The following is an 18,538-nucleotide window of genomic DNA, read 5'->3' as shown; positions in this document are numbered from 1 at the left end:
GCTATATCCAGTTCTTCTACTTGTGCTACATTATTGAAAATCCTTTTTCATGTTTACATAAAAAACTGCACTACAATGGGAAAAAGCTCCTTTATTATTATTAAATATTGATGTTTTAATAAAAACAATCTCCTTAAATGTTTTCCTCAATATTTTCTCTTATGTCTCTATAAAAAACCAAACGTCCATTAGTTACATCGGTGTTATGTGCTAATCATGTTTGGAAAGATGATCTGATGATTCTTAAGTGAAGCAAATTCTGAACATTTTTACTTATTTCAAGTGGAGTAACACTTAAAACAGATCCCACTAATTTGAATGGTTCTGGAGACTTGCTTGCCACACAGACTTCACAATCTCTGAAAACAGTTTTCTAGAGAAACTGTCTATATGATCCATACATATGCCTTTGAATTAAAACACAGAACAGCGACCACTTGGACTGTATGCACTTTGTGGTTCTGTAGAGGCCGAAAGAAATGGAAGAAAAAAGATCCCAAGGAACGAGTGCAAGAGCCAGACAGTCTACTACAGGCTACCCAAAGCGTTTCTTCCCTTTTCTCCATCTTATCTGTATCCCTCCTCTTTGTTAATCACTATTCTCCCTACAAACATGCCGTACACAAACACTGTGCACACATGGCTGAACAACTACAAGCTGGTCATCAGACAAGGTTTAAGAGTACCAGCGGCAGAAATAAATGGCACTGAAGCTTTCTTTGCGTCAGATTTCTGAAGAACTGCAAAATGTTTTCTCTTCCTCATAGCTCAAAAGAAAGCCTACAGGACACAACGAGATGGGTCAAACATTGAAGTGGAACATGATAATTAAGTCGAAGAAACAGGATAGCTTGATCAACATGAGACTCATTCTTTAACAGAATGAAATAATGGTGTTCTGTATGCTGCTTACACCGAGTGTCATCAAAGCTGATCAGCTCGGAAGCAGAAGCCATATGGTTCTTGTTACCAACGTGGCCTGAAACCTACGGTAATTCTAATTAAAAGGGACAAGGTACAACAGGTTAGACACATCACCTCAAATCAAGAGAAGAGAAAAGCTATCAGCCAGCAAGCATCCGTACTGCCACATTTACTGACAAACACATCCTTGCAAACACTGTTACACAAAGTTTCTGCCTACTTTATTGCTACGTACAGACAGACACACACGATGTTGGGCCCTCAGCACAAACTGTTTCACACTCAAGATTTGCTTGTGTTGTGTTGCACTGTTACCTAACGTAAATAAAGGCCCAAGAGAGCTGAGTGAACCAGCCGCGCTCATACAGCGTATGGGAGCTGTGAGAACAATTTTGCATATTCATCCACATATAAGTTAAGCTCCCACTGGCAAATGAAACTGTTATGTTTCGCTCTCTTACAGCGTTTTTGGCATTTTAGAACTCACAGGACTGAAGCCTTGTGTAGCAAAGCATTTAATTTATCCTACAGTTATCCTGTAATGCCTAATTTACTAAAACACAGTTAATTACAGCTGGGGGGAGGGGGGGACACACACAGAATGTAAAGATGCAAGAGAATCTGGTTTCAAAATAAACGATCTTTGCTTCTTGGCTAAGAAGAGTTAGTAACAGTAGGAGCTGGAAGGATAAAATACAGCTTCCACTCAAGCTGATATTCCTTAAAAGTGTAAAGTACACACAAGGGGAAAGGGATTCCCACACTTACAACTCCCACATTTGCTCCTCATCCCTGTTTGAGGACTTGGCCTGTTACCTTCACTCCGCACTTAGCACTCCCACTTTTCTCAGAGCCAAAGCCATGCCTCAGCTGGTAAGCCCTTCCTTGACACTGCACGGGAGAAGTGGGGTGGCTGGGTAGGAGTCTTGGTCTACTTACAGCAATATAAGAAAAAAATGTTAATATAAGAAAAAGAAGTTATATATATAACATATATATATATATAAGAAAAAGTGTTAATAATAAGCAGTAGGAAGTCAGTACGAAACACATATGCTTAGCACAGAATCTGGTTTTTCAAAGGTTTACTGAAATAACCATATTGATATGAAACTGGTTTGAATGAATTGTTTTAGAAGCACATTTTTTTTTTTTGTCATCTTTTACTTCACTAAATTCATTTTTGTTTCAGCAATATAGAAGTTGCTTGAAGTACACAAACTGTTTATCATTGGTTAGCACTTAGAACAGCTCATCAGTCATTCATCATTGCAACTAATAGTTTTTGGACAAAACAGAAAACCCACAAAAACAGTTCAGGCTCAGGACTGGGCAGACCATCTGCCAGAAGCACCAGCCAGTAAATGAAAGGAATTTACTGCAGAAGCAGCAACATGCTGTCACAGGTTGTCAGATCCGACCACTGCTGTTTGTCAAACTGCTGATGAAACAGACTGCTGGCTTAACGCCACGCTGATCGAAGCCAGGCGTTCTACAGAATATTTTGATTGTCAAAATTCAGCTCAACTCCTCAACAGAGTCAAAATAGCAAATGTCAACTAATAATCTTTCCTGTTAAAAAATGTTATTTTGACATTCTAAATTAGGATGCAGAAAAACAGTTCAATGTGTTTAGCATCAGCTATTTAAAAATCACCCAAAAAGTGCCCTGCTATAACTGTTCATCCTTCTGGTGGGATACTCTTTTTTCTAATGGTTATGCAAATCAAGCATAAGCAGTTGTTTTTAGAATTAGTTCTGACCAGTCTACTCTGACCCTATGGTTAAATTTATGGAAAGGGTTACGACTGATGTAGCACAACTTTAGAATTACATTTCCACTGCTGTTTTTCAAAGACTATTCACTTAAATTAAGCTATGGAAAAATAATTAACCAAAACCTACTAAGGCTGTAGCATTTAATTCTCACATATATTAAATATCAAATCTAAAAGAGATCTTTAAAAAATTCGGTTTGGTTTGGGGAAATGCAGATTCATTTACAAGCAAGCAAAAATAAATGTTACTTGCAGGATATCTTCAATAAACATCTACCGTAAAGTATCACACAAGCTCAGTGGAAAACTACAGCTCACCACAGAGTTTCTCTGCCCTCCCACACACGTCATTGCCTTGTGAGCCGTAAGATTAATTAGTCAAACCCAGAGACACACATGGTTTCTTACTTATTCAATTTCAAAATTCTTACAAAGATCAGGTAGAAGCATTTCATGTTGGACTGCAAGTAAACCTAGACGCAGCATTTCTTTCAAGCTGGTATTTATAGCTTCTAGTCAGCATAAAGCACCAGGGGAAAAAGCTCACATCCGCCTGTAAAATATCTTGTAGGTTATACACTCAAACTTGCATTACCACAACTCCTATCAGGAACAACAATATCACATGTAAGTTTTATTTTCAAGGACTGACAATTTCTCACAGTGCCTAAAATTTATAATAGAAATATGGAAGAACTCGATAAAAACCTACTCAGAAAAAAAACTGCTCACAGCACAAGAAAGATGCGATTAAATAACAAGCTACCTGCTATTTGCAACTGTTTGACACTGAAGTCATGCAAGGAGAAAATATATTTTTCACTGGCTCAGCACTCACTAAGATAGCCAATTTACCTGGAAATTTGTGCTCTTCAAACAGCAGTGATTTGACACACCCTTCCAATCTGATCAATCCAAAAAACACGCTTTGAAAATTCACACAAGTTTCTGTATCCTGCTGTAGCAAAACACAGCACTTACTGCTAAAACTCAAATAAAACATGAAGTGTGTCTAGAGGGTTATGACTAAACCAGGTCTATCTTGGCCACAGAGTTCAGAAGCAGTCTTTGGGCTAAGCCACGTCTGAATTCAGCAATGATTTCATTCATGTATTCAACATTACTGTCATGCCTAACTCTATTAATGCCACTTGATCAAAGTAATGCATGTAATCCTCCTAACGCCGGCTGTGTTTAGTGAGCATTTCTCAGTTGCAATGTTGACTTAACCAGGTTAAGACGACTTAATTCCTCTTCTTTGGTTCCCTTAACTGAGCAGATACAATTGTCCACAGTCTCCTTGTGAACCAGACTGGGATTTGTGTTAAACGCTTCCTTTTACTGGGTTATTTTCTAAACACACGTCAGTTCCTCGCGTTAGTTCAATATGTACCTTACGTTCAGTTCAGTACCTTGTGAAACTACAGGAAGAAGGGAACAGGAGTGAACAGGTATGGCAAAAGGACAGCCAAGTCAGCTTCATCAAATACTCCTGTCAAGTTTCTTGTTTCCCCCCCTCCTTTTACAGCCAAAACATTCCTAGAATTTTATTTTATTTTTTAATGCACAACAAGATCAACTTTTCCTAGCTAATGCATTCTATGCTAGTGGAATAATTTAAGCAATATGCTATATATTAAAATCAACGGAAGTGCTTTGCAAGGGGAACCCCATGGTCCAGCACTTGAGTAAGTGGCACAAATGAAACACTGTGAGAGTGTCAGCGGTGAAGAGGTTTTTCCATACCTTTTCCCACATAATCCAATGAATGTATAACAAGAAAAAAAACACACAGCTGTAACGTTCTTCATCCCATTCACTGTGTACATCAGGCAGATGTATTTTACAGTCATATAACAAATTTTCTAGGGGCAAAATCTCAGCACGTGAGTTTAAAAAAACTTTCTTATTTAAAATTAGTATATCAAGAAAAGAGAAAGAAATACTGAAGGCAGTTTAAATTTGTTTATAAACATCCAGTTGCCATTGCAAGAGTGAGTAGTTAAGAGAAATGTATAAATTTTAACTGACATTACAAGTCATTAATAAGTCAGGTTAGTTTTTATTCTGAACACTTGCCCATGAATCCCTGATGCAGACCGTCCACGTAGCAAGTACTCACTTCCTTATGTTACCAATCATAACAAGTAGATGTTTTATTCCCTCAGGAAAGTGACAGGCTTTTGTACTGAACTGAATTCTGTCAATACTAGCACAGAAGTTTTATGAAATATACTCAAAAATTTTACAATATATTTTGAAATAGTGAAAAAAAAATCCAAATCTAAGAAGTTAATTCCAAAAGACTAATTTCCAAAGTTACCTTATTCTAGAGCACAGAACCACTGAAATCCTGACACTGACCTAGTACCTTGAAATTTCACACTACTTGTCCCCCATTTGAGAAGACACAACACAAGCTGTTTAGGTGCACATCTATTGAAGGAGAATTCTTGTTTTCTGTTATACCTCCTTTGTCCTACTTCACGTGACACAGTAAGTCTTCCCATGTCTTAGCAGCACTGAAGAGCACCAACAGGATTAGAGTCTTCCCCCTACTACCTGGCCCCTTAAGCTGAAAGACTTCCATATATTTTAATTAAGTAACTCTATTCACAATCTTACATTGGAATATTCAAAGGTAATCCATATTCACCTTGCCTAGGCTGGCCTCCCATAGCCACAGACTATGGACCAGCACAATATTACAGGGCATTCCTGATCATACATTTAAGGTTTAAGAGCAGAGGACAATCCCAAAACCTGTTTGGGATTCAGAGGACCTAGTGGTCCTAAATGGCATGCTGGACAAGAGAAACACTGAACTGACAGTATAGCTCTAGCACAGAATACCAGACATACTCATCAACTTGTTAAGGATAATCAAAAGATTAAGTTTGAGGATAGACTACTTCTCTCTTCTCCGTTTCTAAGGCTTTATTCCAGCTTTTATTTAGTGGCATGGCATAAAACCACTGAGAACTGTACTATGTACTCCTGCAGAACTGATTTTTTGTTATTTGCTGACTCCAGCCCAAATTTGTGGTGAGAAGGGCAGAAGCAAGAAATCTCACAGGAAAAAAAAAAAGTCCCTATTTTCAAGTCTTTAGTCTTGAGTAGATTTGGAGCACCACAACCGAAAAGTTCTTGCACACTTCAGAATTAGTTTCATCTGTATAAGGAGAACTAAGCCCTGCAGGACCGGTAGGTAAGCATACCACAGGCACACAGAGCTCCCAGACTTACTACCTGGACGGTGAGTTACTGAACAAGTTGAACTAAAATTGTAGACAGCTGCAAACAAACTCTTGCAGATGTTACTCATGCAGGCTTCACACCCATAATTTGCAAGTCAAGTAATGCTAATATTTATATGCTGTAAGTACATAATTACATTGCTACAGTACATAATATCCCCCTTGTAACTCAGGCTCAGGATAAAGAGAATTAAGTCACTTAAAAGTAGAATTCAGGTTAAGACTTTACATACGTAACAAAGTACACACACTACTGCAACTTTTAAGCTCATTATGTGTATGAATAGTCAGTGATTTTAGTGAGGTTTCTTATATTAAAAGCAGTTTTTGAAACACATATTTGCTATTGACATTAGAAGCAATCATTAATGTCTGTAATCGTTTATTACACATGTGCTCCAAATTTCAAGAACTGGACTTGAACACTGGAGCGTGATGGTTGGATTTCAAAAAGCATGAATGTTAGCAAGAGCCCTACTGATTGCAGACTAGAAAAAAATTCTTCAGCTTTCTGGATCTACTGAAGTTTAACAATACCACCTGTTGCTTCCCGACTAATAGAGCTGCTTACTTTTCAGCTCAGTGTGACACAAAGTGCCATACCTCTAACATCACCACCTAGCAGAAAATAATTAATACTTTAACTGCTAGTTCCTGCAAGAAAGAAAAAAAAAAGAAGGTGCAAGAATTTTATTTTACTGTATTTTTAATAAGATCAGGTAGGTAAGGTCAGGCTAGTACTTTTAGTTCATTTCTTCCCCTTCCCAGAAAGAAAATTCCATTAAAATAGAATTGAGATTAAGAGTTTATATCTATAATTTAGGATGATAATTATAGCACCTCTAATTACCACCAGAAGCTTTACAAGCTTTTTTTTTTATTATTATTAACTCCATGTAACAGCTGTATGATTAGAGAACATTAAAGTTTAAAATCTGAATTGCAATTACAGCAATTTCTACTTCTATGTCCATTATACCACGGCAGGGTCAAAAAGGTTGCTTAATTCTCACATCTCACACTTGAATTAAGTGTATTCCCAACTGAGAATCTTCCCGAGTTGAATCAATTTTTCCCCATATAATACGATACTGCTGTAAGGTTTTCCCTACATATACATTCAAAATTAATTAAAACAGTTCTCATACAAACCCTCAAGTATTTCAAGTACAGAAATTCAAAAGCAAAATAAAAAGTTATCACAGAATAGTATGTGAGGTATATTAGTACTTAAACACACACAAAATCCATATTCAGCAGAACACCCAGAGCTGTTATACACTGCTGAAAATACAGCAAAACAGGTTCAGTCAAATTTACATTCTCGGTAATTCTGTTTCTCAGTCTGCTCTAACATGTTCCCTGAGAAGAAGCTGATCTTTTGTAAAAAAGATTATCAGCAGAAGCAGAGGAACTCCAGTCTTAAAGAAATATTTCTGTTCTTTAAAAGAAACCTTCCTCACTTATCGACAGCCTGACTTGAAATTCCAGAAGCAAGAGTCGGCAGCCAAGGGCTCCTCATTCTGCCCAAAGTCACCAGGCACCAAGAAGCAGTACTTCTGTTCAAAAGGGCAGTACAACTGAAAATACTTAGTGGTCACACATCCCCTGAAATTAAAATATTCCCGTGTGTGTTTTGAAAAATATTACAGATTTGCCCTCCTTCTTCTACCCATGAATCCACATTTGATATGAAAAATGATTATATATCAACACAGCTGGGGGGATAAAAAAGATGACTTAGTTCTCAAAACAAACAAAAAAACCTTAAAATACTTGAAGTGAAGATACTTTACAATACAAGAAATTAACTAGCTTTGAGATCTTTTAGCATTACATATCAAAGGAAAATATACATATTTTTTTTAATCTCTTAGAATTGTTAGACTACTGAACAAACTCCTCTGCATATAGAAGTTTTTATATTCAAGCATACACCTTCTGGGTCTTGTAAAACTTAATGAAATCAAAGTCAAAGACAAAATACACGTGCTTTTCCCTCTCCAGTTCCATCTCTCTCTTATTACCCCAGTTCTGGATTGCAATAACTGTGAGACAACTACACTCTAGTCCAGACAATGGGAATGCGCGATGCAAAAAGCATGTTAAAAGGCCTTAGGTGCTAAAAATAGCTGTCCTGGACAATCGTCATAAAAATTTCATTTAATGGAAATCACATGGATCCTGGTACTGTAAACTTTCAGCTGAACATAATTTTCGCTGTATGCACTTCTTCAAAAGCCTCAAAATACTGAGTGACCTATAACAACAGGTAAAATAAAACACACCTAGCATTAGCAAAATAAGCAAGCTCTGTTCACAATATGAAATGGCAAACTCATACTGAATGCTACATACTTGGGGTATACAGTAGCATGGGATCTGGGGTTGCTTTTCTTTTTTTTAAGAAAAAAATGTTACTTTTCCATGTGTCAAAAGCACTTGTCCTTATAAAGATTACACCAATGCCAAATTGAAAGGTTTGAGGTTCAATCCTCCAGTGTGATACATATGGCTTAGTAGAGAGAAGAAAGAAGTCCACGCAGCATCTAACGGTGCTTTGCCTTCAGCACCATCTAGAAGGGAACATATCAAGGTTGTGAGTTACCGTTGCACAACCCATGAGTTCAGACTTGCATCTGATACTCCCAGTAACTGACACAAGAACTTTCTCACTGGAAGAAAGGTTTCCTTTTCCACATTTAAGGTGTAATCTTACAAAATAACGATTATCCAAGCACAGATATAAAGTAGGACAAAAGGCCTGTTTAAATATAGAAGAAACATTAACACTGAAGAGTTGATTAAAATAAGAACTTGGTCTAAGTATTATTACTTACCCGCTTTGGCCCACTAAAAATCTTCCTGGTGTTTTCCTTAGATTTATCACCTTGTTTATTTGTGGATTTTTTATTGCCTTCAGGCACACCGGATGCATCCTCTGAGAATTCCAGAAGCTCTGCAAAAGGAAAAAAGTATAAAACCTTACTGAAAGTTGTTGAACTGTTAAAGCATTTCTTGCATTTAACATTTCAACATGTACCTTGTGAAGTTATATAACAAACAATCTTCACCATAAAGTCAGTTTTCAACTCAAACATAGCTCTTGATGGAGCTCAGGTTTACTGACTGGAAAAGTCATAGTATGCAGGTGATGCATTACAAGGTACACTGCCAAAAATCACTATAGCACCTCTAGCCCATTGTATAATCTTCAAGTTATTATTTCCCCATACATACGTGCACTCCTCTGAGTCCCAGGTCACGCCTTACATGTGCTTGTTCACAGCTTACAGCCACAGCTGAGCACCAGACAAATTAAACTGCAGCTGAGGGTCTTCAGAAGTACAAGACTATGAGATTAATATTTCCTACTGCAAGTACAGGAATGAAGAATTGACCTTACTTTGTGTCTCATGAAGGCAGCCTGCTTGTATTTGCTTGTGCTGTTGCAACAGTAATAAAAAAAAATGCAGCCATCAGTTTGGGAAGGAGTCAGCCTGAAGGCCCCCAAAACGGCCTTCCGCTGTATTCCTTACTTCCTTTATCAGTATTTCTATTCACCAGTTTTGGACTATAAACCTGCAATTCACTGATCTAATTAAATCCTTGTCCTATTTTTTTCTCTAAACTTGTGTTGTTTCGAAGCATTATCCCTTGGAGAGCAGCTTGTGTTCTTTGACTTGGCACAACCCAGAAGTTACCATAAAATTTCAAAACAGAAATGAAGACAGGCACAGAGAAGCACTGTTTTATCTGATAAACCATGTAGAAAACCGATCTATTCCAAAGCAGCTGCTATTTGAAAGCTGCACTGCAAAAATACAAGCAGGTTGGATCAGTTACTTTAATCCTCAGTGCATCGAGTAAACAGGACCAGCCAAATTCCTAGATGACGCAATCCAATGCAAACCGAGCAAGTGAATTTCAAACTGCACTTGGAAGCACACAAAATTGAGCTAGTACCTGGGATGTAAGTATTCCTAAAGTGCTTGGGGGCCTTATTTTAAAACACTGAGTTTGACAGCTCTGGCAACACTGTGAGACAACAAACCCGCCCCAAGAGACCCAGAGGACCAGCCTTGTGCCCCCACCAGCTGGTTTTCCCTTCAGCCCCATGTCAGCACAGGAGCGTGAACGATCCCTCTGAAAGTAAGCAGGGCTTTTTAAAAGATGTTTGGATAAATAAGTCTGACAGGGAAAAAATTACAGGCCAGTTCCCCTTACCTTTAATTAAATAAAGCAAAACTACTTCCAAATCTACATAAAAGTCAACTTAGCGCTTCACTGGCACTTCCCAATTAAAGGATTCCAATCCAATTGCTCGGATGCACATTCTTACAAATTCTGAAATACTTCAGAGAAGACAGGCCCTGACTGCAATTCCAATAGAAGGTCAAACAAACCCACAGAGACAAAGCCTCCTCTTCCAGATAAAGAGCTAAAAAGTAACTCCCTTGTCCACAGTAACTACAAACATGCAAAGCACTAGAAACACAGGAGAGGTTTTCACCCACCCCATCAGCCCAACAACTTGTGCCTCACAGCAGAGACCTGGAGCTGGTATTGTGATAGACAACGATTGGTAGCGCTCTAAACCAACTAGGCCACAATTTTTAAATCACTTAAGTTCCTTTGTTTGAATTGTCTACTCTTGTGTGATATTAACTATCCCATTTAAATTAGATAATTTTGAATTTGATTTTAAAAAATTAACTTCTATTTATTATAGTCATTTTTCATCTTTTGATGATGTTAGCGCATCATATGCTTTTATAATTAATTTCATAAAATAATCTGGATTATTCTTATTTAAGCAATGCCCTTTGTGGCCTTCTGGATATCCTAAAATCAGTCTGCATTTATGCCCAACTACATTTTCAAATTGCAGTTAAACAATGCGGGGAGAGTCTTTTACTAATATAAATTCAGCCAGGCAAAGGCATGAGTAGATGTGCAAGCAGTGATGTTAATGAAGTTTGTTTTCTAACAGCTCTCTTACACAGATTTTTTTTTATATATATATATATATATATATATATATTTTTTAGAAAAAAAGGTAAGGATATTGGTCTTCCTCTCAATACAGAAGCATGTAAGCCCTTTGCTCCTCCATCCAACCATCTTCAAGTCATTTATATATAATCTGAGATCATTTGTCTGGCTTACCTAAATTAGAAAGATGTTCAAATATCAACTAGAAGGCAAAACGAGAGGAAAAGCCAACCAACTTTTGTTTTAGAGCCTGACAGTAATTCTGCAGGAGATTTCTGAAGCCCAAACAGGACTCTGCTTTGAGAACTTCAATGTAACTGGCTAAAAATATTTACCCTGTTAAGGTGATTTAGTTTGGAATGAGATGTAAGTAAAGAAAAAAATAAGCTCACTCATCATAAATGCACTGAGTGCTAGATACTGATATGAAAAAGCTACGTGACTTTCCAGAAAGAATATAAGAAATTCATCTTGATCACTGAAAGGAAAATGAATGCATGACAGGCATTTAGTGGTATATCAGAACTGATTTACACAGCAAAAGCTAAGCTGTGATGCTTATACTACCATAACAACATACCTGCTGGTGTAATTTAAGTCAATAATACTGTAGTACTTAATTACTGTGCTGCTTATGAGAATTATAGTGAAAAAGGACATGAAGTAAATAAAAATAAGCACATTAAAGAATATAGATCTTGATATCTTCATTTAATGCAATGTTTCAGGGCAACTGAGCTACCCTGTTTATGTCAATCTGTATTAAGATAACGAAACATATAATTTTACTCAATTTTTAATTTAAATTCCTGTCACTTTCTGTAATAATTTCATTGTCATTGGCTAAAGGGAAATGTAATAAAGCAAGTAGTAACAAAGTCCTGGCTGTTCCAGTTGAACAGGTGGGAAATGAAGTCCTCCATGGCTGCAAGTTCAGAAGTTATGTATGTCAGGCATCTTAAGAGATCACCAGAACCACACACAGCCAGGACAGGACTGGACCTTTTGGGGGCAAGCAGAAAACAAACTGATGGCGCAGTTATTTACAGCAGTTTAACGCTGCCCCAAAAATGCAGGTGTGCTCTTCAAAACTGCAACTTATTTTTAAATACATAAATATGCATATATATTTATAAAGTTACCTTCTCTTCTTTGCCTTTACTTCAGACTGCTCTTGGATACAACTCCCTACTAATTAATACAATCAAGTAATTAAGTCACTTTGGTACTAAAGGCTTCTCTTTCCTAGAGTCATCCTGTATTCTGGCTACGGAAACGATACCAGCACAGTTTCAGCTCTAGTCCAGCCAAATCGGTATTTTTAGCCCCCGACAGGCTGCAGCTCCAGAGAGAAGGCAGCCTCTGCTGCAGCCAGGGTGAGAGAAGCCTGGACTGCAAGTGGCGAAGAGGAACGGCAACTTCAGCTGGAACTGAGAGCTTCACTACAAGTCTAAGGTTCAAAGTGATGAAGTACCTCCATTAAAACAGAAGAGTCTGTGAAAAGGGCCTAAGAATTTAAAAGCCAGAGCACCTCAGACGAGCTCACTGGTCAAGTGAAGAACAGAACAGACACAGTTCAGTGAGAGACCGTCTCAAACTCAAACTGAAATTACCTACTTTGCATTTTTTCCAGCACTAACAACATTACCCATCTGGTCTTTGGTGCTTCCTTGAACTCGACTTGCAGGAACAGTTGCATCTGTGTACCAAATTTACTTTCTGCCCAGCCTGGGAGGAATAGCCCATTTCCAGCGTAGTTAGAAAATCTTTGCATAATGCTTCAGAGTAAGATTCTAAAATGTGTTTCACAAAAATAGGTCTGGATTATTTTAAGTAACCAAATTAGTATTAAGGCAAAAATAGGACAAGACTGCAACAGAAAGCACCAAATCTCTTTCAAAAAGCTGACTATATCATATAACACTCCTTATTCACAGAACTTCAAAAGTCAGTCTTAGGAGTTTTGTGCAAAAATTAAAACCTTTATGCATCTTGAGACCAATTCCCCCAGAACAACTCACTCTTTTAAAAGAAAACAGGAAACAAACAAGAAAGTCTCTCATGTCCTATCACTTTACACCCCCTTTCCATTCTTTCAGCCTTGTTCCCTATAAACAACCCCCTTCAGATACCTCTCAAGGGCTTTTCCTCATCCCCTTCCCTGCTGAAATGGTGAGTGATGAGGCCAGCACATGCAACATGAAAAGCCATCCCTAGGCTTCAGCATTTGTGCCTGCTGATATGGGGCGCTGACAGGGCAGTTCACCCTTCTATGAACCATGACAGATCTCAAAGCTCCTAGGAGTCTTATATTTACAGTAGATGGAAAACATTTCTCCCATACTAATAACATAATAAAATAAATAAATAAAGATAAATAACATAGGAGATTGTCTCACTTAAGCTTCAGAGAGGAAAAAGCCTTGTGTGCTCTGGGAAGTGTACGCCTTTGAACAACCCTTACTGGACGCAGCTCAATGCTTCAGTCTGTCACACAGCTCTTAACAGAGCACCACAGATTTTATGTTCTTTGGGTGATGTTACCTTATCAAAATTATCTCTACCAAACATCTGATTGCTTGTGCACATCTTCTTACTGAGTTCCTTCCAAGACAGAGACATTATGACTTCATTCTTTGAGCTACAAGCAGTAGCCAGCCACCAACCCTGACCTGTTCCACAGTCCCTGCAAAGACTGGTGGCTCCTCAGGAGAGACCAATGGTAGTTCTGTGAAAATGCCTGAAATGTAGACTACTACATTGGGAGTAAGCCCACATGGTCAATAGTGTTTCTGTAAAATACAATGGAGTCTACATAAAATAGGAGAAAAATGACTACGTCTAATGATTTCCAGAGCCGGAATTCAGAGAGAAGAGCTGGCATCTCACTTGTCATCTCGGAATTGGCACACTGAATTTTGATCTGTAGGTCTATTCATCAGTATGAAAAAGAAGAGCACACACACAGCACAGGTAGCAAGCACTACAACCTTTCAATATTGTAACTTGTGAAGAACGTTTTTACGTGCAACATATTCTGAAAGCTTCTGAATTTGGATTCAAAACCTGCGTTTTCCATGATTGTTGAAGCAGCTTTTTTTCAGTAACTTACTGAAGTTACTTCACCTCAATGTAAGGTTTGGATCCAAAAGTCCTTGAGAAATTTTCCAACTCAGTATCACTATATTTAAGGATCATCAAATGGCTGTCCAGACTGATCATAACACTCAGCCTTTTGAAAGGTCTGAGAGAAGACAACAGGAAATAGCAGAAAGACTTACAGATTTCAGGCCAACATTAGACTCCCTGTCTTTATAATCTGTACTACAGGACTGAGCTAGGGAACACGCTGTGACTTAGGAAAAAGCTTCAAGTTTTGCTTTTCAAAAGTCAAATCTCACCTGGTTACCAGTAACCCAAACCAGGAATCGACTGAGTAAAGCAGACAAATACAGGGGAAGCACGCATCAGTGGACATACTGAGAGGCAGCTCTTACCTGGGAACTGGAGAAGTGCATTTAAGAAACTGAGAAACCACAAAAATTTACATCTACCTGTGCCAAGGCAATCTCTTCGGAACGCGTCAGAGAAATAATCAGTGATACGTCAGAGTATAACAGCCTCCTCTGTGACCACAGTGCCGAATGCAAACAGGAGATATTTTGAGGCTCCACAGGACAGTAGCCGAAAGGATAATTTGATGGATCAGCATCTCAGCTGCCTTAACTGTATAAGGGATTTTTTTCCTTGGAATCATCAGCTGACCAAAGGCTAGTCAGAGAAATGAACCCAGCTGGAGTACCTCATAATCAGCCCTGTAAGTTAAACCCATTTTCCAAAGATGCTGGAATGCAAGTCTCTCACCATAACGCGTTTGAGATTTCAAGTATTTTTGTTTGAAAACACAATATTCCCCTGTAATATCAGTATTAACTCAGTCCTTTAAAAATTTACAGTCTTCAGTCTTCTTCTAATCTTTAATTAGAAGGTCTTGAAGACAATTCTGTTCCTAGAGAATACTATAATTAGAAGACAGAAATGAAGATCTTTTCCTACGAAATGTATTTTCTGGATTGTATTAGCAGAAATAATTTGCACACGGGAAAAAAACAGCTTCTCCAGCATCTGCAAGGCTAGACTCGAGTTCTCCCATCTCCCCATTGCCATAAAACACATTTTGCCAAAAGTCTTAACCATCAATGAATGGATAAAAACTTCTTTGCAGATTCATGCTTCAAAGTGGAGGGCCAAGAAGTTCGCTAGAGTATTAGCAATGTTTTGAAACACTTAATCCAACACGCACGAGGCTTTGGTATTAGACGTTTTCAGTAAGAAAAAGCTGAAAGAAACCTTTCCCCACGGTTATTCCTCCTCTTCTTCACCAACGCACCTTCAGCCTTGATCAAAGTCACCACAACGACCACCAAGCAATAGTCCAATTATTCAAAGGTACCAGAACGTGCTTAGCAAATTCTGTATGAACACTTTTATTCATGTGTGTACACATATGTACAAACACATTCACCAGCGTACCGCCTATGTAAGAGATAGCAGCTTTGCTGCTGAAAACTTGGAAGCAAAAATTCTTCAGTATGCAGGGGCACAACCAAAGTCAGGTAGCTGACTGGCACTCCACCAGCCCCCAGAGCCTCTTTCGCTTGAGAAAGGTGCAAACTGTTTACAAATGCATTCGAAAAGCACAAGTTTCTGTCTCAGCTCAGTAATCTGGGGTTGACACAGGGCTTCTGTAGGAAGGTATCGGCCTGCCAGGCATAGGCACTGTATGCAAAACACACTAAAACAAGTAAGAAACTCCTTTTAAAAAAAAGAAAACCCTCTACCTCTGGCATATTTCAAGGCTGCTACAAAACACTAAACAAGACCATAGCAGAAATAAGCAAATGTAACTTTCAGATATCCAACCCAAGAGTATTGTTCAATGAACCCTTCAGTATACTGAAAAAAAAAGAACAAAATAAAGGCCAACTAAATTAAAATATTTACCATGTATTCTAGAAGAGTTCTGTTTACCTGCATTAGTATTGAGCTGGCTATCCTGGGAGCAGTTTTCATTGCTCTCGGAGGTTGACTGAAGTGAGGAAGATGGTGCAGTTCTACTTCGTTTTTTGTTAGCTTTCCTTTCCGCTACCTGCCATTCTTCTTCTTCATCCTCGCTTTCACTCAGGTCATCAAACCCAAAGTACTTAATTTTGTAATTGGAACTCCCAGAACTTCTAGAGGCACCTTCATCTCCCCCTCCCTCATCTTGATCATCAAACCCAAAAAATTCTAATTTGACATCCTTTTTGGATTTGGTATTGCTTGGTCGAAACCTGGTTGTAGTTTTTGTAGTAGCAATGTCTGCTTTTTTTCTTAAACGCCCAGCTTCTCCTAAGTCAGTAGGGGTTGCTGTGGTAAATTCATCAATTCTTTCCATGGTATCCTGTATAGTAACATTACAAACTGACAAGCAAGATGGATGTAGAACAGTGTAGTCTCTAGTCCGTCCAACAGTCCCTCTAAAACTGGTCCCACTACTTAAAGAAGCTTTTCTTGCTGGGTTCAGACCATCGTTATTTGATTCATTGTTTGCTTTGGATAAAGACTGGCTAGTGCCATCCATTAGCTTGTCAAAATTTGTTGCCCCCTGTGGTTTTGCTTTGTTAGATCTACAATATGTCCTACAGTTGCTTGGCCTAGGAATAGTTTGCACAAGTTCTTCGCTAATGGCTTCCTTTGGATTTTCAGTATCTTCTTTATCACCCTCCTCATCCTTGCTCTTCACCTCTGAGAGTTGTTCACTGTCAAAATCTAACATATACTCTCCAGTTCTGGTATCTTCAGTTTCATCCTCCCATTCATACAAATGAGTTCTTAATGGCCCCTTCGTCTGAGACGCTTCTGATGGAGAGTCTGACGTTTTTCCAATGTGGGAGTCCCAAGAATCAGGCAAGTCCTTGGCTTCAGCATTGAATCCAGAAGCATCTGTAGTTTCAGCATTGGTTTTGTTACTGTCTTCAGCATTCTCACAGGTGAAATGACTGTTCTTCTCATTATCTTCATTCAAATTCTGCATTTTATCTAAAAGAAAGAAAATAAATTTATTAGCAAAAAGCTCTGCTAAGAAAATAATCACCCTTGCAGACAAATCTGAAAAAAATCACTATAACAGTAAATATTCAGTACTTAATTTAAAAAATCATTAAAGGGGGCTCAATCCTCCTAATTAATACTGATATACCTTAAGTCTTCCAGCTTACAATCTTTGTTATAAAGTCTCTTCATCATCCCTAGCAAAAATACACACCAGCTTGAATTAAGCGTCACTTTGAAAACAAATGCATCGTGAAAAAAATATCCCCCAAATAGAAGCACTTACTGATGTACACAACCTCAACAAAAAAGGAGAATTCTGCAACAAAATATTCTATGAAGTCAAAACACCATTCAAACTGTTTCAGTGTCTTACAATGAATAATTAGGGATAAAGGATGACTATAATTCTTTTTCTAATGTAATTAGAAAAAAAGTATTATTTTCCTTCTTTCACTTAGGCTGAGTGCTGTCCCTCGCAAATCCTTGTTTTTAATCAACTTTTGTGATACACATATTAGTGCCTGATCTGCTTCAGTTGCCCTAGTTTAAGAGCTTTCTTGCTTTTGCATAGTACTTGAAAAGAACAGGCAACATAACTAGTAACATGAAAACACGTGAATCAATGGCATGGCTAAGTTGGCACATGCTCATTTCTAATACTACAAGATGCATTATGATATCCAACTATAGTAGGAAAGGGGATGCAGGAGCAGGTTACAGCCACTCATTTGTATGTTCCTGGTCTAACTAAGGACTAGATAGCAGCAAGGCAACGTAACAGTAGACATGGAAATCAGCATGAGCTACAGAACCTATCAATTAAGTAAATTTCCTGAAAATTACGCTATAGTCCACTGCCTATGATAGTAACTGAAACAAGTAAAAGTCATCCAGTAAAATCTGTACTAAATATGCTACAGACCCTTACAAACTGTATCTTAGAGGTCTCAATCATGTGCCCTGATCAGAACGGCACACACAACAACTATCTCGTTTTGCTGCATCAAATGAAAATATTTAGACTTCCAGAAGAAATATAGAAAAACTAATTCTCATCACAATTTTAAATTGAATTACTTCTCAAGAGCCGTTTTTACAACATACTTCCACAGATCCGAGGAAAAGCTACTGCCAAAGTTAGTCTTGTACTTCTCCAGCCCACAGCCACACTTGCATCTTATGCTGTCAAGGAGCGCAGATGTGGCTGTAAGCACTTTTTGTCAGGTCTGTTCTCAGCTGACCAGAATAGCAATGCCAGCTGAGACAGCAGAGAATGTGGATGGAAACCATTGCCTTTGTTTTCCCTGAATACCAACCAAAGGTCAGTGGATTTGGTACACGAGTTTCATGAAGATTTTATCTGCATTTGCCATACTCTGTTGCTGCACCACACATACCCAAAAAAACACGAGTGTGTTAGGCCTGCCCATCCTTTTTCCAAGAAATCTTGTTAGGACTTGTGTCAGCCAGTGCCAGCACACACAGACC

At 38.3% G+C, this 18,538-nt stretch overlaps 1 protein-coding gene across 8 annotated transcripts in view; it reads right to left on the bottom strand.

Moving 5' to 3' along the window:
* The window catches only part of WAPL (WAPL cohesin release factor), a 74,271-nt gene that overhangs the window by 32,771 nt on the left and 22,962 nt on the right, over positions 1–18,538 (bottom strand). For 4 of the 8 annotated variants that reach the window (XM_083845375.1, XM_083845374.1, XM_083845376.1 and 1 more), the window contains 2 exons: positions 15,959–17,035; positions 8,800–8,918 (listed from right to left, as the gene is read on the bottom strand). In XM_083845375.1, the coding sequence (XP_083701501.1) occupies positions 8,800–8,918; positions 15,959–17,035 (1,196 nt within the window). The remainder of the gene's footprint in view (positions 1–8,799; positions 8,919–15,958; positions 17,036–18,538) is intronic. The other 4 variants (XM_083845377.1, XM_083845381.1, XM_083845378.1 and 1 more) reach the window with 1 other exon arrangement.

Source organism: Anser anser, assembly GCF_964211835.1.
Source record: "Anser anser genome assembly, chromosome: 7".
Lineage (NCBI taxonomy): Eukaryota > Metazoa > Chordata > Aves > Anseriformes > Anatidae > Anser > Anser anser.
This window is presented reverse-complemented; position numbering and strand designations above follow the sequence as displayed.